This window comes from Tursiops truncatus, chromosome 18 (assembly GCF_011762595.2).
Source record: "Tursiops truncatus isolate mTurTru1 chromosome 18, mTurTru1.mat.Y, whole genome shotgun sequence".
NCBI classification, from domain to species: domain Eukaryota; kingdom Metazoa; phylum Chordata; class Mammalia; order Artiodactyla; family Delphinidae; genus Tursiops; species Tursiops truncatus.
The window spans coordinates 49,890,332-49,911,612 of record NC_047051.1 but is presented as its reverse complement, the minus strand read 5'-3'; the positions used below and the strand labels follow the sequence as shown (position 1 = coordinate 49,911,612).

The 21,281-nt window shown below is 37.0% G+C and overlaps 1 protein-coding gene and 1 pseudogene across 13 annotated transcripts in view; one reads left to right on the top strand and one right to left on the bottom strand.

Annotated features, from left to right (window-relative positions):
• MYCBP2 (MYC binding protein 2) overlaps positions 1–21,281 on the top strand; it is a 279,427-nt gene that overhangs the window by 90,185 nt on the left and 167,961 nt on the right. For 12 of the 13 annotated variants that reach the window (XM_073795323.1, XM_073795322.1, XM_019920881.3 and 9 more), the window contains exons 18-20: positions 9,014–9,121; positions 15,342–15,461; positions 17,032–17,113. In XM_073795323.1, coding sequence (XP_073651424.1) covers positions 9,014–9,121; positions 15,342–15,461; positions 17,032–17,113 — 310 coding nt within the window. The remainder of the gene's footprint in view (positions 1–9,013; positions 9,122–15,341; positions 15,462–17,031; positions 17,114–21,281) is intronic. The other variant, XM_073795327.1, reaches the window with a different exon arrangement.
• LOC117308823 (chromosome transmission fidelity protein 8 homolog pseudogene) lies at positions 5,727–6,222 on the bottom strand (annotated as a pseudogene).

Sequence of the window (21,281 nt, the reverse complement as noted above, 5' to 3'; positions counted from 1 at the left end):
ACTTGATTTATCTATCATCCTATTTACCAAGTTTGTGTTATTTGTTTTAAAGTTGATCAAAATTTTAGGACCTAGCTCGTGTAGCAAAAGCCTTGCTCATCAACCTCAGGCCTATTGATATAGTTCAGCTGCTGTTTATGACACAAATTCTTCTGTTGCTGTTGAAACCCCTGAAAGTAGTGTGGTTACTACTTTTTGATAAAGTCGGAACTTTAATTTTTTTATGTTATTAGTCTTCCAGATAATACTTTTCTTACATATATATTCTTAGGTACCAATAGTATTCATTTACAGATTTTATTTCAGTGGTGTTTGTGATCATATTTAGTTTGTTTTTTAGATTAGACAGTTGATTGATATATAAGTTCTCTGAGACTTGTATTAACTTTACAAGTGGAGTGCTTGTTCAGTGGGATTTTTAAGTAGAACTCTTTAAGTCATCAGAACTCCTGGGTGATTGTATCAGTGTTCTTATCTTTATATTCCTTCTGTGATTGTATCAATGTTCTTATCTTTATATTCCTTCTCAGCGCTCTGTTTTAAGGAAAACTAAGCTCAAATAATGTTGCCTATTTTTCCTTCTTTCTTTTTCCCCTAAATGTCAAATCAAAATTCCATGATTGTGAGCTGTCGATGGGGTGAGTTACGTCCTGTTTTGCCTGGGACAGTCCCATTTTACGCCTACTGTTCGGACGTATTTCTTACAGTGCCCTCTTTTGCTCTCGGTAGAGAGTCTCATTTGGATAATAAGTTATATAGTTAGCATAGCTATATAGCGTGGTGGTTGAATATGTGGGTTCTGAAGTTAGACTTTTGTTCATATCCTGGCTTCTTAAGTTTTACTTGGAGCATAACCACTCTGAACCTCAGTTTCCCTACCTTTAAAATGAAGATTACAACTGTACCTACGTTAAGTAGGGATGAGGATTAAGTGACTTGCATGCAAATGCCTGACCTATACTAACCCCTGGGTAAATGGTGATGATGGTGATGGTGATGATGAGGATGCTAGTGGTGGCGTGGCGGTGGGCTGTTTAGTAAACTTCTCTTCTCTTTGGATTTGATTCTTTTCCAGCTCTGGCCTCTACTTGATTGCTTTTCTCGCAACATTGGGATGCTCATCACAAAATTTTGATTATTATTAATAAAACCCCCTACATCTTCTGTAGAATAAAATGATTCTATTTTGATAGAAACAAATCAGTTTCCCATAGTCACAAATTAGAATGTAAAAACAAGTTTATTATAGTCTCTCCAGTTTCAAAGTGATTGATTTTTAAGCCTCGGAAACCATTTTCTTGATTTGACATGTCAAATCCAGTAGTAGCTGATCTTCCAATACTACCTTAAAGTCTCCTTTTAAATTAAAATATTATATGAAGCACATGGAAAACATAAGTAAGAAAAAATATCAATGTAATTCTCATCCAAAGATAACCACTATAGAATTTTGGTATACTTTCTTAAAGGTTTTCCATGCATACTTTTTTGTTTAGACATTTTACATCATTTCATACTGTGATATATATCGGTGTACTGTTTTTTCCCCTTAATAATTATATCGTAAGTTTTTTGTGCCTTATTGCAATACCATATTGAACTAATACAGGAATTTAGGTTAAAGGTGTTTTCCACAAGCCTATCCTTTAATTAAATTATTACTTTTATTTATTTCATCGGTATCTTCTAATTGAGTTTTATACATTTCCAGTTATATCACTGACTGAATCTTTTTTTTAATATATGTTTATTTATTTATTTATTCATTGGCTGTGTTGGGTCTTCATTGCTGCATGCAGGCTTTCGCTAGTTGCGGCGAGTGGGAGCTATTCTTTGTTGCAATGTGTAGGCTTCTCATTGTGGTGACTTCGCTTCTCTTGTTTGGAGCACGGCCTCTAGGCGCGCGGCTTCAGTAGTTGTGACTCGCGGGCTCTAGAGCACAGGCTCAGTAGTTGTGGTGCACGGGCTTAGTTGCTCCGCGGCATGTGGGATCTTCTTGGACCAGGGCTCAAACCGATGTCCCCGTATTGGCAGTCGGATACTTAACCACTGCTCCACTAGGAAGTCCCTCACTGACTGAATCTTATATTTCATATATTTGCTTAATGTTATGTTATGTACGTTTTTAAAATTTTTCTAGCAGTTTTTTCCTTGCCCTTCCATTCTCTTTTACCAAGCAAATGAGGTTTAGTCTAACAGGTATATTTCTGTATCTTACTCCATTAAAATATAATCATGTGCAGACATCTATACATATGTGAGCGTGTAGGCATATGTTTATTTACAGAAGGGATATTGTATTAAATATACAGTTGTTTGCAACACCTTTTTCCCATTTTACAGTACAACATGAACACATACTAGTGAATATGGATTTATCACATTCTATTTAATAGCTACATAACATTTCATAATATGTCTGTACCACAGTTTTTTCAGCCATTATTTTGTTGATGGTCATTAAGGTTATTTTCAGGGTTTTGTGGATTTTGCTATAATAATATATTCTTAAACTTGTAGCCATATGTAGTGGAATTTTTGTTTATATAATAGAGCTTCCCAGAAATAGCATATTTGGGCCAGAGAGTGTGTATGTTTTAAATTTTAACAGATATTTCAAATTTTTAAAACATGTTATAGGAATTTATCTTCCTAAGACTAACGTATGAGAGTGGTGTTTTCCTGTAGCACCACCTTTATTAGGTATTATTTTTAATTTTTGCAAAACGGTGAGCGATGTTATGTGCTTGCTAATTTAAATAGCACAGAAGTACTTTTTCTTTATAAATCTTGTTTTAATGGCTGAATATTATTCCAGTGAGAAAATATACCATAGTTTTTTATTAACTGTTCTTCTTTTTGGATTGTTTTAATTTTTCATTACAATTAATAAGGTTATAATAACACCTTTGAGCTGAAATCTTTTAAAAAATATTTCAGTTTTCCTTAGGACAGATTTCTGTTTGCATAATTACTGGGCCAAAGGATAATAATAATTTTTAGGTTCTTGAAATGTATCACCAGTAACTTTCTGAAAGTAACTCCATACTTTCCCACCCTCAAGTTTTGCCAGCTGCCCCTCCAGTGTGCTAAGTTTTGTCATAGCACGCCGTCATAATTTCTTCTTGAGTTTTATGTAAACTTTCCCTCAACCATTAGACTGTGAGCTTCTTGAATCAGAGATGGGGTCTTGTTTATCCAAGTGTTCGTAGAACCTTGCATGGTGCCTGAAATTGGTCAGTAGTTAATATGTGCCTGTTGACTAACTGAAAACATTTCATGGACTTCTCATCGCCTCTACAGTGAAGTGTAATGGTATCAAAAGACATTAATTATCTCTTTTGTATATTCATCTCCAAACTCATTTCCCACTACTTTCTGCCTCATAACCTTATACTCCATCCATTTCAGCTATGTGTGTGTGTGTGTGTGTGTTTTTTTTTTCCCTCTCATCCCATTTGTTAAAGAAACAGTAAGAAAAGATACACTGCAGGAAAACACCAACTGTCCTTTCACATCAGGCTGAACGAAGCACAGTGATTTCTCCCCTTCATTCCCCCCACCCCCACCCCAATTCACATAACCCCATCCACATCAGTTTAATTTTGAGGTTCTTTGATTGGGAGTACCAGTGGAGAGGGAGTGGGGTGAGCAGTGGAGCCTTGATCCTGGCTTCCTCTAAGTAAGTCCCAGGAGAAGGGGGCTGCAGGCCCAGTCAGGCAAGCAGAAATTGTATTTGGTGGCTCTCTGAAGTGGTTGCACTTCCCTGTTCTGTGTTCCAGCCCCCAGGGGAAGGTATGGCAGTAGAGGGTGGCCAGGTCAGTGCTGCTGAAGCGTGGTCCACTCACCAACGCAACATTTCTAGAGAGCAGTGAGCTGATTCTCCAGTGGTGAGCAGGGGACCGCATATGAATTGGGACCTGCAGGCCAATGTATCCCTGAGGAAAAGTCCACAAGAAAATTCAAGGAACTAGTAAGAAACAAGGGGCAGAAAGCTGTGGGACAGAAGCACAGCAGGCTTCTGGAAGGCTGGGGATCATTCCCACCTGCCAAAGTCCATGTCCCACAGGTAACATTTTACCTTCAGTCAAGAAAGACACAGAGGGGGGGAAAAAGGCTCATTTGAACTTGAACCCCAGCTGTGTACTTCAGACTGTAGCTCCATATCTACGCTTTCACCCAAAACACAGCCCCTGCTCAGAACCACAGTGTCTGGAAACCAAGGTGGTCCTGGAGAGGAAATGGTGCCTAAGGGGGTAACATTCCATTTGGGTACATTGCAGCCATTGGAGCCCCTAGTCTGGGGAAAGCAGCTGGGTTTGTTCCAGGGAGGCACTCCCCACTCTAGGAAATGGGGCCAAAGTCTTGCTTGCAGGGCCATTCATCCTTGGAAAGGAAGCTGGGTTTAGACCCAGGGTCCCAGTTGACTTTGCGAAAGGAGCTGGGTTGATACCCACAGGGCCTGCTGGTGAAGAGCCTAGGGAGCTGACCTGGGGGAATTAATCTGACCAGGGCCTAATGGGCCAGTAGACCTTGGGAAGGTAGCTGGGCTTGGATCCTGTAAACCATTGGCCCCTGGGAAGTTAGCTGGGTTGGAGCCTAGTGGCCCAGAGGCTCTTGGGAAAATTGCCGGACTTGAGCCCTGGAGGCCAGCAGACCTCTGGAAGTTAACTGGGTTTGAAGCCAATGTGTTAGAAGACTGAGAGAAAGCAGCTGGGTTCAATCCCCGTGAACCTGTCCCCCTTGGAAAAGGATTAGCATTTACTCCCATGGGGCCAGCGGGCCTTGAAAAATGAGCTGAATTAGGGCCAATGGGGCCAGGAGCCCTCGACATGGGGGATGGAATTGGCCCTGGAAGGCCAGTTCCCCAAGCGCCAGGACCTGAGTTTGGGCCTGTGGGGCCAGGTGTGCTGGCCATGGAAGATGGGCTTGTGCCCACGTTTCCAGAAGCTTATGAGAAAGAAGCTGAATTTGCTCCTAAAAGACCAGCTGCTCTTAGAATGGGGGCAAGATCTGGGCTTTGAGATCCAACCATTCTTAAGACCAGATCCTGTGCCCAAGAGGCCACCCGCTCTGGTGTCCAAATTAGGGCTTGGGCCCAGGCCACCTGCCCTTGGATTAGGCCCAAGGCCTGGACCCAGGCCACTTGATCTTGGGTTGGGCCCAAGGCCAGGGCCTGGAAACGTACCTTGGGGCAGGGTTTGTACCTACAAAGCCTGATCTCAGATTGGGACTTGGTCCGGGGCCCAGGCCAACATGTCTAGGATTGGGAGGACCATTCCCAGACGTCAACAGGATACCTGCTCTCAGGTTGGGTCCAGATCCAGGGCCCATGGGGCCACCACTTCTGGAGTCAGGACCTGTTCCCAGAAGACCATCTGGCCTTGGGTTGGGCATAGGACCTGGCCCTGGGAGACTCCCTAACCTTGGGTTAGACAGGCCCTGGGCCTGGAAGAGCCCCTGCTCTAGGATTTAGAGCTGACCCTGGGCTTGGGCCCAAGAGACCACCCGGCCTTGGGAAGGAAACTGCACCTGTGCCAGTGGGATTCATCCCTCTTGGAGAAGACGCCATGCTTGGGTCACGAGCACCAGCAGGGAAAAGTGCCAGTGAACCTGATGAAGTTGGAAAAGGAGGTGGGTTCCTTGGAAATGGGGCCAAATTTCCACCAAGAGAACCTGTTGCCATAAGGAAGGGATCTGAGTTCATACCCAGTGGGTGGCCTGTGTTTAAAACAGGACCCCCTCGTGATCCCAGGGAACTATCCATCTGTCCTCGAGGTGGCAGCGGAGCATGAGTCCAAGGAGTTGGCTGCTCTCTAGGAAAATCTGGGGTTCTTTCATACTTTCTTGGGGACGTTGGTGATAATGGGCTTGGGGCGAGTTTTGAAAAGGATCTTGTTTTTGATGAGTGCTGTCACCAGGTATGGGGTGCCATTCTCGCAGCCAAGATCATCACAGTCTTGCTCCCCTCCAGGAGTGTGTTTAACAAGGACGGCAAAGGGTTTCTCCAGGTGGATGATTTTCCCATACAGGATATGATGCCCCACGATCAGCACAGGGATTCCCTCAGTGGTGCAGGTCTCCCAGGAGGTTTCCAGCTAACCCAGTGCTGTAGCGAGCCTCGATCTCCCCCTGTAGCTCCATCAGCACCCATTCTGCCAGGCCTCCAGCCCCAGCACTGGAAGTAACTATCTGCACCATGAGCTTTGCGTCTTTAGAAAGCAACTGAAAATAAGCTGCGATGGCCGCCGCCGAGCGCAGCGCCGCACAGCCAACCGGTGACAACCAATCCTTCTGCGGCTGTTGCCATCATCGCCGTGAGCACTCGTGTGTGTTTTTAATGACCATACAGTAATGTTTATGTCTTCATGCTTTTATAAATCCTATTCCTTTTACCTGGAATGCCCTCTCTTCTCTTCTTTCTCTCTTGGCAAACTTTTTCTCATTTTTTGAAATCTGTCTTTTTTTTTTGGCTACGTTGAGTCTTCGTTGCTGTGCGCAGGCTTTCGCTAGTTGTGGCGAGCGGGGGCTACTCTTCATTGTGGTGCATTGCGGTGGCTTCTCGTTGCAGAGGACAGGCTCTAGGCGCACAGGCTTCAGTAATTCTGGCCTGCGGGCTCAGCAGTTGTGGCTCGCAGGCTTCAGAGCACAGGCTCCGTAGTTGTGGTGCACGGGCTTAGTTGCTCCACGGCATGTGGCACCTTCCTGGACCCGGGCTCGAACCCGTGTCCCCTGTATTGGCAGGCAGATTCTTAACCGCTGCACCACCAGGGAAGTCCCTCTTTGAAACCTCTTTGATTCACTCAAGTTGATTTGATCACTTTTCATCCTTCAGGATATGATGTGTATAGATTTACTTTATAGTATTTATTAGAACATATTGCAATTCTTTGTTTTTATTCTGTCTTCCCTGGTAGACTGAATTTGAATGAGATCTGTGTCTTTGTCATTATATCTATGATACCTAGCATCTGTTACATTAAAGATAATCAAAAATGTTTGGTGAATAAATGAGTGACTTAACTATGTAAGAAAAATTATTTTAGTCCATGGGATACAAGAGTATTTTAGAACCTGGTAACTTGATATTATAAATGGTAACTTAAGTTGAGCTCGAGTGATGTACTTTCTATGTGTGATTGCCAGTGGGCCTTCTGTATTTATGTATAGAAACGACTCTGAAAAGATTGAATTTATGAGAAGCTAAATTACTCTGAATATTATGGGTATAATATTTTTATGGAAAGACATACTATCTCAGGCAGACCACAGAAATTAGAAAATGGTAATACAGCTTAATATTATTGTTATTTTAATATTTACAATTCTTTTGTATAGTTGGAAAGTGTCTTACACTTTTTAGAGTGATTTATGTTATCTGCTTTAGTAAATCAATTGAAAAATAGGGCATGTTGAAGAAATGACATGTGTTCATATTTGAAATGTATCTCATTTTATTATATTTTAAAGATGAAGCTTAGTTTATATAATCTTAGTTTGAAAATGATTGATACTGCGTTACTGGAAAATAATATTTAATTCTTCTATTAACATTAAATTAGCATGTTTCTACCTGTAGTAATCATAGAATATGTTATTGTTGGTTTTTCATAGAATTGATGCTCCTTGTGTTTTTTTCTATATCTAGAGACATAATTTAAATATATTTTTTTCTACCCATTTTTTAATGTTTAATGCAGGGTACTTTGGTATTTAATATGACATTTGTCAAATTTTATTACAGAGCGGTAGTTTCATTTTGTCGCATTGTTAGAAAAATTAGTTAAGCTGAAGATCTATAGAGAATCACAGAAATTTAATTAAAAATGTTCAATGCATATATACTGTCAATTTCCTTTTCAAATACTGTAACTTAACTGTCAAATTTAGTGTTTTGAAATTTGTAAGCATTTTTGATATTGCTAAAACTCAAGGAAGCTGTGGTGCTGTTCTATAAGAAAAGAACTAAAATTTTAAGGCATAATTTAAAGTTTTCTTTTCAAGCTAAACAGTAATGGGGAAAACAGTTTTTAAATTTTATTGAAATTAATTTGGCTACAGATTTTTTTCTTAAATACTGTATAAGTAGAAATGACTGTAATCTGTGTCAGTGTATATTTATATATATATGTATACATACATAGAGGAGCTTCAGCAAGAAATTGTTTTATGAGAGAACCGTTAATGTTCTAAAAATGTTACTGGGTTTAGAGTCCCCTCTTCATCATCAGTATGAAATTCAGCTTATCCTTGTGTCTGATTTTGTGTATGTGGTTAAAATCATAAAGTTAGATTTATCTTTTTTAGTAAATCAAATCAAATATAGCTTATACAATTCTGTCTTTATAAAGCAGTGATTTTATATATATATACATGTATATGTGTGTGTATGTTGTATGTATGTATGTATGTATATGTGTGTATATAAATGTGTATGTATATAAATATGTATATCTCAGATCATAGGAATTTTTTGTTTTTGACCACCTTGTTTTCTTACCTCTATGACAGAATGTAGTTGTCAGTAACATCTTGGTTTTGTATCAAGATTGATGTGGATATTAAATCTTGAAGACCTTGTTAAAATCTAATCATTAATTTAAAACTTTGTTGGTGTTTGGTATTTTAAAAGGAAAGATATTTGTTTTAATGGATGTGTGGTTTACCAAGTTTGAATATATATGATATTAAAAGATTTGTAAGATAATTTGATTTATTCTATTTGAACTCTCTGATTATCTATTTGAGACTATTAGTAACTACCTAATAATTTTATAAGTATAAAAGATCGGAATTTTTATTTTATTAACTATATTTAAGATAATAAAACTTGTGTGTAGAATGGTGAGTAGGTTGTGGTTGGGAGTGGGAGGTTAACCGGGGGGATTTGGGAGAAAAGTATCATGTCCAAAACTTTATAATTTCCATGCTTTTTAGTTTGAATTATTTTTGTTCATTGTAGTGTTTTCATTTTGTGAGCTTTTCTATGCACATACAAAATGTTTCTCCTCAGGCCCCCTTGTATTTGCTGGTCCTATTTTTATGAACCATCGAGAACAGGCTCTAGCCAGACTCAGATCCCATCCAGCACAGCTAAAGCATAAACGGGACAAGCACAAAGGTATTTGGTCTTCCTTATCAACTAGGTGGGATACTTTCCCAATTTCTTCCACTTATTTGAATTTTGTCTCTGGGAAAATGCACAAACCTAATTCTTCTACTTTGCTTCTATCATTATTATATAGCCTGAGGAGAAAGAACATGCTGAAAGTGTACTGTTTGTCAATAAGTGTCAATCTTATTTTATTGTATTTTTTTGGTTAACTTTAATAAAAAGAAGACATTTTACAGTATATCTTTTTCTTTTCCATTTCTTTTCAAATTTCCTAAAGTTAAGGGAAGGTGGAAAAAATAATTATTGCTCTCTGTTTTATATACTTTATTATCTGCTCTTAGATCACTGCCATCTGGCATTTTGCAGTCCTTTTCTCTTTTTTTAGTTCTGTTTATTTGCTTTAGAATTAACAGAATTGCTAAATTCAGTGTATAAAGTAATAATGAGTTGACTGCTACCGTGCTTCCACTGTTTTAATATAAAAGTTTATATTCACAATACACATGATTTATTTGATATTTGATATATTCCTAAAGTAAGATTATTTTTCCTTAAACCCCAGATTATGGGTCAACTAAGATCAGGAAAGAATTTAATGCAGAGAACTTATAAATTTATGTATAAATTCTGCCTTGAATCCTGGCATGGGAACCAAGCACTCTTTGAGTAATACAACTGAGACTTACTATTTTCTTAAATGCCTGAAATAAAACCTGCAAAATAGAAGATTTTAAAATCACATATTCCATGCAAATTAATCTTACTAATGTTTTATCTTTTTTTGGGGCTGCAAAACTGTTATAGATTAATTTTATTTTTAAACTTTCATATGCCATATATTATAATCAACTTTATTTTTCTTTGCCTGTTTCAATCTATCAGTTTGTCACTCAAAGCAAAAATGCAAAACAAAACAGACAAAACCCCCTGTTTTTAGTAAAAACACAAATAGAGCACTACTCAAGTTATATTCTGCAGAAATAAAAATTGAGAATATTTTAAGTCTAATGTGATTAACCATAGTAAAATTTGTGATTGCTTTATTTACTGGGTGCTCTAACAATGCCATTAATATTTAAATCTAAGAAATAATATTTGGGGTGTGCTATGTAAATTATTTTCATTATTGCTAGAATCTCTGATCTCACATTTTCTACTATGCCAGTATTAGAACAGATTTTATCAAGTGTCTTTTTCTTGCCAATTATTTGAAAGTGGAGTTCTTCCAATACTTTACCGGAGGTTAACTATTCACATTTCAATAAACAGTTTTAAAACTTTTTCAGCTCCATGTTAGTATCTTATAGACAGTCATCTTTGTTTTTTTCCAGAATTTTAAAATGAAATGCTAAAGAAAACCAAGGTTCCAAATTTAAAACAGACTTTTTACGATGTCACACTGATTAGCTCTAGAAATTACTCAACAATAGCGAGCCTTACTTCCATCTTGTCTGCCACAGGGTAACCTCTTTGGAAGGACTTACTTTGTAGTATTACAGTATAAGGCCATTTTTCTTTTAATCATCAGATTGTATGGTTTTATAGAGTGGAATAGTTTCATCTCTTTACCACCAAAATGAATTTAAAGTGTAAGTAATACTTTATCAGATGGTGTCCCATCTTATCTAGAGTATTAACTTACCACTCACTGTACATCCACAGATTCACTTTGCGTGACTCCCTTTGCATTCGCTGTTCCTGTCATTTAATCTCCTTGCCAGTCACTGCTTTTACTCCTGCTGCATATAGTCATAGTCTTTTAATAAATTATTTTTCCTACGTACATTTTTTTCTTTTGTATTACCGTGTTTATCTTGCACTGACAAATTCACTGTATTAATTGCTGTGTTCTATCTTACATTTAATTATGCTGGTGGTACACATTGTAGGATAGTAATGATTTAAATTTTCTAGACTATGACGTTTTTGTAGGGGTGTGTGGAGGGTAAGAACTGTGGATTTATTGCTAACAGGAGTGAGTTCTAAAATGGAAAGTTGGAAAGCTTCTGGCTGATTGGAAAGAATTCAGAGAAGGTCACGGAATCTATCCTATACAGGCAAATTTTGACCAGAGGCAAAATAGTGTATAAGATGGAATCAATTATGTATAACATATAATCCATATAACATATAGTATTTAAAGAATTTAATGTAGACTGTATTTTAAACAGTTATCTGAATTAACATTTGTTTGAACTATTCAGTGCCTTACATAGAAAAAAAAGATTTTAATGTACTACTCTTAGTTAGGAACATTTGAATTATTCTGGAGATAGTCTTAAAGTGACTGATGTGAAAATCTGAAAGCGCAGTCAAAAACATCTGTGTGTATTTTACACCTGCTTTCTGTAAAGAAACTGTGGTGTAATGGAAATACAGCCTTTGGAATTAGGCCTCAGTTTTAATCCTATTTTTCATTTACTAGAACTGTGTGGCCGTTCGTAAATTTCTTAATCTCTTTGGTTTCAGTTTCCTTCTTTTAAAAATAGGAATGATAATTCCTAACTGAATATGTTGATATGAAGATTAAATTAAGACGTGTGTGTGTGTGTGTATGTATATACTTTGCAAATAAAAATTCTCCATGAATACTAGCTTGAATTCTTTGAATTGAATTCCTTGCACCCTCTTTTAGAATTATCTTAAAGGTACAAAATTTGAGATTTGTTAAATGTGTAATTAATTTATTTTTAAAAAAAATTTAAGATGTCAGCCATTTGGTGGTGGTAAAATGTGTGAGCCTTATTTTTGATCAATTTCTAAAACTGCTCTACCATTTATTACTTTGGGCTGGCTACTTAACCCCTCTAAAGCCTTGGTTTCCCCAACTGCAAAATGGAATAACAATAGCCTTATCATCGGATTATTGTATTGATTAAGGAGAGCAACAATAGTGAATATTGACTGAACACTTTTCATACATTATTGCACTTAGTTCTCATAAGTATCTTTTGAGGTAATATACCATTATTCCTATCTTATAGATGGGAAAAAACTAAAACTCAAAAAGATCCAGTGTCCAGTTATCGTAAAACTAGCAAATAGTAGAGCCAGGATTCCAATCCAAGTCTCTTAGGCTCCAGTGCCCAAAAGTACTATCCACTGTGCTATTTAAATTTTCAGTGTTTAGCACAGAGGTGTTTAGCAAATTGTAATTACTACTGCTTTGCTGTTTTATTTTCGTGATTTCGTTCAAAGTACTCACTGTGTTCTGTGATACATTCAGTGATATGCATGCTTATAAGATTACCCAAAAAGTATAGATTTAAATAAAAATTAAAAGTTAGAGTCCTTTAGTTACTGAATCCTCTTTTCTCTGTGTGTGTACACAAATATGCATAAATAATGTATATATACATATAATACTTTAGTTACGTATCTGTCAAAACTTTATAGCTATCACAGTTTCAATATCATATGATACATGTATGAACATACTCATATTAGGGAAAAATACAGATATACCTAAATGGCCAATTATAAGAATATTTAAGCCTAACTTTCCTAAAAATGTGAGATTAATTTTATTGCTGCTCATTGACATTTTACTGAGTAATGAGCTTGAGGAGAATTTATCTTGCTGAATTTCACTTGCTAGTTCTTGAATTTACACTAGATTCTTGACTATTTATTAGGTATCTTTTTTCTTTGATAAACTTTTGTAAATTTCTAGATTACTAGAATTGTACTTAATTTTTTGAACTGACATAAAATTCCAGATACAGATGTATATTTAAAAAATTCTGTCACTGCTGCTACTAGTGATCAAGAACCTTATCCCTCTTTTTTTCTTATAATAACAATATTTTCACCATCTATAATAATTGAAAAATTATTTTATATAGATAAAGGTTTGTTTAGATGCACTTGAACAAAATGTTTCTAGTATTATTTTTTACCTCTAAATAATAGCTAGTACTCTTTTAATCACTATGATTTTAATCAGTAAATTACTAGGCTTTTTTTTCCTCCTTCCCTGATGCTTTGTCTCTATTGTGGGCTTTGTATCTATATTTAATCTCTGATTCGAGGGAGAGGGCAGAATGCCAGATTCAAAGGTAAAAGCTTTAACTAGGCATCAATACATTTATATAAACTGAAATTAAGGTGTAGCATTGAATTTAGTTAGGTCTGGCACAATCAAATGAACACAATTTGTTTTCTATATTAAATCAGATTTGGTTTTAATAATTAGATATTTTTACCAATTGAGATAAAGCTGTAAAATTTTTATATATCTGTCATCTTATTTAAATAGTCTTTGGAAGATACTTATTCCTTTATGGGTAGGCCCTTGTTTATACTTAACCATTTCACTGCCTTTCCAAGATGAGGAGTCTTTGAACTAAGAGTATATTGCATTTTGGATGGAGTAAAACTAAATGTTGTGATTTTTTTTTTTTTTTAGCCCATCCATTCTTGCAGATTTAATTTGGCAAACCCACATTAGATAATTTAGCAAAAGAAGAATCATATTCTTTTTCCTTTTATAGTAAAACCTCTCACTAATTCAAAATTTATGGTACTTCAGATACAGTATTTGTGATCTTTTTTGAGTAAAAAATTCAAAATAACTTCTTCCTCTGAATTTTCAGGGTCATACTTATAAGGGGAAACCTGTCTAAAATCACTAGCTTTTCAAACCAAGGGCTCAAGAAATGAAGGATTCCTTCAACGTGCCTTCAGCCTCTGGGTCCAGCAATTAATTCTTGTATGTTAAAGGACTTTTATGTTTATGGTACATTTTTTATGTAATATAGGCCTATTTTGAATTCTAATGTAGGTAACCACATTTTATTTATTGTATCAATAGCATTTAGTTTAATCTATAATCTGTACTGCTTGAAGGTAATAAAACTGAACTTTTACTTAAACATTCTATAATTAAGACCTTTTCAGTAAGTAATATAGGCCAACCCATTCTGTGTTATTCCGAATTAGTGAGGTTTTACTGTCCTAATGTTGTAAAGAGTTTAAAACTTTTTGAAATGCTAGAGTCATTTAGTTATAGAAATGGAACTCATAATTTAGGCCAATTTTGTCTTACCTGGATAGTACTAAAGGTTAGAAACATTAGATAGAAAAAGAAAGGATAATGTGAACATGAAATGATTTGATGTTATTCTGCTTAGTATTCTAAAATGGGTAATGAAAATACAGAATTTTTAAAAAATGTGTGTAGATCCACATGTGTATCTGCATATTATACACACTTGTTTAGATTTACTATATCACAAAGCAGTTAGCTTAGACTAGCTGACCTGAAATTCCATCCAGATTTACATTTATTTCATGTGTAAGGAATTTGAATCTTGATGACATAGAGGTCGTATTTTAGTTGATGTATAGTATTAGACTAGGAAAAGTAAATTGCCTTTCTTATTTACACATTCCAAAGTAAAGTTGTTAAATTCTGGAATGTGTTTTTAAAATTTTATGGTTAAAATGCCAGAATATTCAAAGTCAAATGTAGAAACCAGGGTTGGAGGGAGGGCCTTAAAGCAAGCTTATGGTAGGAAATTATGAAAAGAAGGGAGGAGGAAAGAAGGAATAAAAGCAGAGGGTTTGGTTCAGCGTTGTGTTTGGGGGCCAGAAGAAGACCGCAGAGCAGACTGGCTGAGGGTCAAGGTGGGACAGACAAAATGAACGACAGGAAACCATTGAACTGCAATACATTGCGTAAAGCTATTTGGTCTTTAGAAATTTTTTAAAGTTCAATTGAGTTTTAGCAATACTGGCGGACAGAGTAGCCTTTCTAGATGTGTTTGGGAAATCTAAGTCATTTGCGAGTCAGCTAGAAATTTTTTTTAAATGGCTAGCACTAACAATATCACTAAGTTTAAAACAATTGTTAAATGACTTTGCATGCAGTTATTTTTATGTAAACTAAATTTTCCCATATAAACTATTACATTTAGAATTTTGTTATTTCTATAACTTAATGACCCATTTACGTTACATAACTGATTAGATTAATAGGCTTTATCTGTAACCAGACCTTATCTGTGTTTTTACTGATTTAGTGATATTTGCAAACAGAAGTATATAGTATATCTTTTCAAAATTGCTTCTTTGCAGGTAGATTCTTGATCTATCACTTCTAACAGCTACAGATTCTTCTTGCTTGTTCCTTTTAACATTTTCTCTTGTTTTTCCATAGTAAACTGATTTTAAATTTTATTTTGAAGATGAATAATGGCTTAATTACAAATTATAACACTTACAGATGGAAGTGGAGAACGAGGAGAAAAGGATGCAAGTAAAATCACAACATATCCTCCAGGCTCTGTGCGATTTGACTGTGAGCTCCGGGCAGTACAAGTCAGCTGTGGATTTCACCATTCAGGTAGCGGCTGGAACTTTAGGGTATAACTGCATTTTTACAATCGTGCTAAATAACCTATTTGTTTAGTTTTGACACATGTAGTCTGTTAACTGTGTTTAAAAGCTATAGTGTGACAGTATCTCTCAAATCTATGAAAGCATATTTATTACAGAATCTCTTTTAAGCTATAAAATGATTGTCTAATGATCTGACTTCTCTTTTTTTTTAACATCTTTATTGGAGTATAATAGCTTTACAATGTTATGTTAGTTTCTGCTGGATAGCAAAGTGAATCAGCTATATGTATACATATATCCCCATATCCCCTCCCTCTTGTGTCTCCCTCTCACCCTCCCTATTCCACCCCTTTAGGTGGTCACAAAGCACCGAGCTGATCTCCCTGTGCTATGTGGCTGCTTCCCACTAGCCATCTGTTTTACATTTGGTAGTGTATATATGTCAGTGCTACTCTCTCACTTCGTCCCAGCTTACCCTTCCCACCCTGTGTCCTCAAGTCCATTCTCTACATCTGCAGCTTTATTCCTGTCCTGCCCCTAGGTTCATCAGAACCATTCTTTTTTTTTTTTAGATTCCATATATATGTGTTAGCATACAGTATTTGTTTTTCCCTTTCTGACGTACTTCACTCTGGATGACAGACTCTAGGTCCATCCACCTCACTACAAATAGTTCAATTTTGTTTCTTTTTATGGCTGAGTAATATTCCATTGTATACATGTGCTACATCTTCTTTATCCGTTCATCTGTCGATGGACACTTAGGTTGCTTCCATGTCCTGGCTATTGTAAATAGTGCTGCAATGAACATTGTGGTACATGTAGAGATCTGACTTCTAATCTGTCTTCTGATGGACTTATTTTATAATTCAGTTCATGAAATTCCTGAAGGTAAAATAATCCCTGAAGTCCCTTTGAACTCTACAGTTCTGTGATTTTTATAATCTGGTCACAAACTTTGTTACTGTTCAGTGAGAGATGTGCATCAACAAATTTCTATATTTTTTTAAAAAGTAGAAATTTCAATTCCTAGTAAATAATTAACATTTGGATTTATAGCTTAGGTTGTACTCTTCAACCTAAACATAAAAAATGTTACATTCTTTCTTTTGATACTCAATATATTTCCTTATTTGATAAGACATTGACAAATACTAAAGTTCTGACAGACACATTGATGTTGTACATATCTGTGCAGAGCTCAAACCCATCTACCTATATAATTATCCTAGATATGAGTGAATATTTTGTATGTAGTTACTCATTATAAAAAGACTTTACAGTTGACCCAAACCAATGTTTTATTAAATATTAATGTTATTAAATGGCATTTATAAGAATTTTAAAGTGTATATTATGAAAACATTATACATTTTTATAACCTACAAAAATATTTTACAGAACTGAAATTGTATTTATTTCTCATTAAATATAAATTTGTCGATGCTTCACTTGCCTAGTTTTAATGGCTCTACTAATTTTAAACAGTGAAAATTGCACTGCCTTCAGTATAGTTGTGATGGAAATATGAAATGCATACAATGAAAAAATAAAGCTCTGGATTTTGGTTTCAGTGGTTTTAATGGAGAATGGCGATGTCTACACATTTGGGTACGGGCAGCATGGGCAGCTCGGACATGGAGATGTCAATTCCAGGTACTTTAACTTTTTGTGTGAAGATGCTGAGTGTGTTTTTTTTTCTCTTTCTTCTTTCCTTTCTTTCCTTTTTTCTTTCTAAATATATATTTCTACACTTGAAAAAGTATTTATACCACTGTTTTGCAAACTGTGGCCCATAAATGATTGGTTATTCTTGATTTTGTGGTTGAGTGCTTTTGTGGGGATAGATGATTTTGTAGTTTCGGGAGAAAAATTGATTTACATTTTATACATTTAAAATGTAAGAGTGATTATGATTATCATGAAATCTTACTGCATTCTTAAGAATTAATATCTTTTTAAAGGCTGTTCATGGCAATGGATAAGACAGTGACTATCCCCAAATGGCATTTTAACAGATCAGCAATAGATTTATTCATATTCCTTGATGTTATCGTTTTTAAATTTTGGTCTAATAGTAACATGAAGTCATTGAAGCTTTTTCATAATTTTCAAACAAAATCTAATGGTCACTGAGAGAAAATGTTTTGACTTATCCAGAATAGTGAAGAACTAATTGTGGTAGAGACTACTAGACATTTTTAATATCCATTCTTCCCTACTTCATTTGGTAATAGAGTTTTAGTTGGTGACACGACCATGAAGCCAGAGACTTCATTTTCCCGCCTCCATTGCAGCAAGATATGGCCGAGTAAACTAAAGTGAGATGTGCAGCTTTGGGATCATGCTGTTAAAGGGGAGGGGGATACCCTTCCATTTCTCCCTCTTCCCTCCCAGCTTGCTGCCTGGAGTCCATGCCTGGCGGCAGGAGCTGGAAAAGTCATCATAGCGATCATAAGTTGGAAACTATGTATTGAGAATGGCAGAGCCACAAGATAGAAATAGTCTGGGTCCCCGACACCATGGAAGTGCCACATCAGCTCCTTATAATTGGGTGCTTAGCTGAAAGAGAAATAAACTTCTGTCTTCTTTAATTCCCTGTTACTTGGCTTTCGTTACAGCAGCTGATTCCATTTCTGCTTAATACAGTGAGAGGGCTTTTGGTCAAAAGTATAGAAAAATCCATCTTTGTTAGCTCAGGTCTTCCAAGAAGAAGATGCTAAGATACGATTAGATGTGCAAAGGGTCTATTGGTAGAAAACTGCTGTGAAAGATAAAAGGGAAAAGAGTAGGAATAGGCCCGATGTAGATCTGACCCCTGTGAAAGGAAAGAAGGAGGAAGAATGGGGTAGGAAGAGTCAGGTTACAGTGCAGTTCTGATTGAGTTTTAGCCAGGCCAGTGGGGTGCCCTCAAGCCAAGGTTGCCTTTGGCAGAGTCCCAAATTGGGCAGGATGGGCCAGCACGCATACCTTCACAGTGCTCAGTCCCAGGCTGGTAGCTTCCCAGGGGAAGAATGGCCTCGTTGACCCAAAGGAACAGCATCTGAGGCTGTTAGTCATTTATGTTCCCTGCAGCAGGTGGTCTTCAAGATCTGAGTGGTCTACGTGTGTGGCTGCCCCACCACTGAAACCAGGTTTATTTATAAGTCTGGGGATATATAGGGCAGCTTCAGGCTAGACTTGACGCACCAATTCAGTTTACCTCAGGACCTCCTTTCTTTTTGTCTCTCTATTCTTGCCTGATTCTTCCTATAGTCACAAGATACCTGCCAGAAGCAATTGGAACTATATGGTTTCTCATTCACATACAGTGAATCACTCCAGTCATTAAATAAAATCCATAATTTTCACTTTATTCTGAAATCACTTCATTACTGTGGCAGGGATGATGCCATTTACATGGTAAAGACCAGTGATTCTTAATCCTGCCTGCACAGTAGAATTACTTGGGGAACTTGAAAAATGCCATGCCTGGACCCTAAATCTAGACTTTTTACGAGGTGTGTGTTGGGAGATGGGCGTTGGGGGTGGGAGATGGAGGCAGCAAGGGTTGGATAGGATGCCAGCATCAGTTCTTTCCTAAAAGCTCTCCACAGTCTACTGTGCATCCGGGATTAAGAAACGCTATCCATCCCTAAAAGGAAGGGTCAGGTCCATTTGCAGTGCACAGAAAATGAAGGTGAAAGGAGTGTCCTTAGTTACTTCGATGACCGTTGTTATTGATGAAAAGAGATGATTTGAGACACCATTGAGTTGAACTTCTCACTAAAAACACAAGTGCAACATACGTTTGACACTTGTTAACACGTTTATAAAACTATCACAATCTTAAGGACAACTATTGCGCTTGGAAAGAGAGCAAAAGGTCTTTGACAGATTACTGTATCAGATGTCACCAGGTATGGCATTTGTATGTCGGACATTGGGAATTTCAGAATATCAGTGGCTTTGCAGGGTTGAGCAATTACTGTCACAGGTATTAGAAGGCAGCAGGTACTTTGCAGGGTTGGGTGATTACTGTCACAGGTATTAGAAGGCAGCAGGTACTTTGCGTCGCAATTGAACAACATCACTCATATGCAGAGACTGAGACAGGGCTTGTAATATGCATGGAGAAGAATTTGGAAACTTTTTGTTCTGTTTCTCATGGAAGACTCGTGACACAGAAGAGAATTTATTATTATCATCATCATCACCATTATTGCTGCTGTTATTTAGCTGGAGATTATTTTGTGAGTCATGACATAACCTGGGAAAGGTGCATTACAGTTAGACATGATGGAGCATCAGTCACGTGTGCCGCAAGGGGGCCACTTTCTCGCAAATCAGACTCTGTACTTGTATATCACTCCACAGAAAAGATTTAGCAAATATATGTGCTTCCTGGTCTTGACTGAGTGGGAGGGAAATAGTGGAAATCATATCTATAATCAAATCACAGCCCTAAGGTGCCTGCACAGTGTGAAGAACGAACAGCGTAAGCACAAGTCCTGCCACCCCACGTTGAGGTGTAACGGCTGAAGAACGGGAAGGATCTCAAGGCAGCTTTTAAGTGAAGAGGCTGCTATTACCTAAAAGCATTGCCTCCTGGTCCTGATGGTCAGCCAGGGGGCATCATACCTTGACTTGCAGTGACTCGCTCAGGTGACAGTATCATGGCAATATGCTAAGTATTTTTAATAGTTTTGAATATATCTTCATGAAGTGGGATAGCTTCTAATGTTGAAAATTAAATAATTAGGGTTTTTTAAGGAGATTAAACTCTGGTGGGATTTCTTTGAACCGCCCAAAGTTGTTCTTTTCCAGCATGTGAATTTTCACTCCTGGTTCCATTGATTGAGTTGTAACTGGAAGGCTGATTCCATGGTGGTGGGGAGCTCCAGGCTGGGTAATGCAGTGAAATAACGCCTACACACTGTGCCTAGTGGATTAAACGGAAACCAGCCAGAACCGTCTGTGCCGTGAACACTCCGGTTACCCTGTTTGTCTGGATCTGTCTGGGACTTGGAAGGCAGGAGTCAGGAACTGTTATGAATTCCAAAAGGAATTGACCATGTGTATGGAGGAACAGTCCCCGGAAGAACAAAGCCTCAATAGCATACATATTAACTAACTACCACGAAGCAAAACATTTATAGATATTTAGTTGAAATAAAGTTGGAAGGTACTTTTTTTTTAAGTTTCTAGTAATCAAGCACTTTTAACTGAAATTTATTGTATAGCACACATTAATAATGTGTGATTAATGTAAGATAAATATTGTAATGTGCATGTGCTAAAGGTAGAAACGTGTTACTGGTATTCTCTTTATTTAATGCGGTGTCTTGCCAGGATGACTGAGTCTGATTATATCACTTGGTGCCCATGTGACCTTGACCACATTACTTAACTTTCCTGTGTCTCAGTTTCTTCCTTTTGAATGGGAATAAGTATCTTTCTCTCAGAAGGTGGTTGTTCAGTGAGATGATAGGTGTTTTTTACTTAGCACAGGGCCTAGCCTGTAGTGAATGCTCAGTAAATGTTGGCTGTTACTGTTGCTGCTTTTAAAAGTGAATGTCAAAAAGCTTTTGAGGGCTGTAATATTCACTCATGACATGAGTCTACCAACCCTCTTTTTCGTTTATTTTCTTCAGTATGCTCTTAAATCTCTGAATTCCAAATTCTTTTACTCTTTTCAGTAAACTTAAACCTGCATGTTGGGAAAGGGACTATAGCGTTTAGATGCTTTTATTCTCCTTTTTTCAGTAGAATTTGGATAATTCTTATAATGTTTCTGAGTTTCATCTTTTTCTTGCTGTATCCTCCTTCTGCATTAATATGCTAC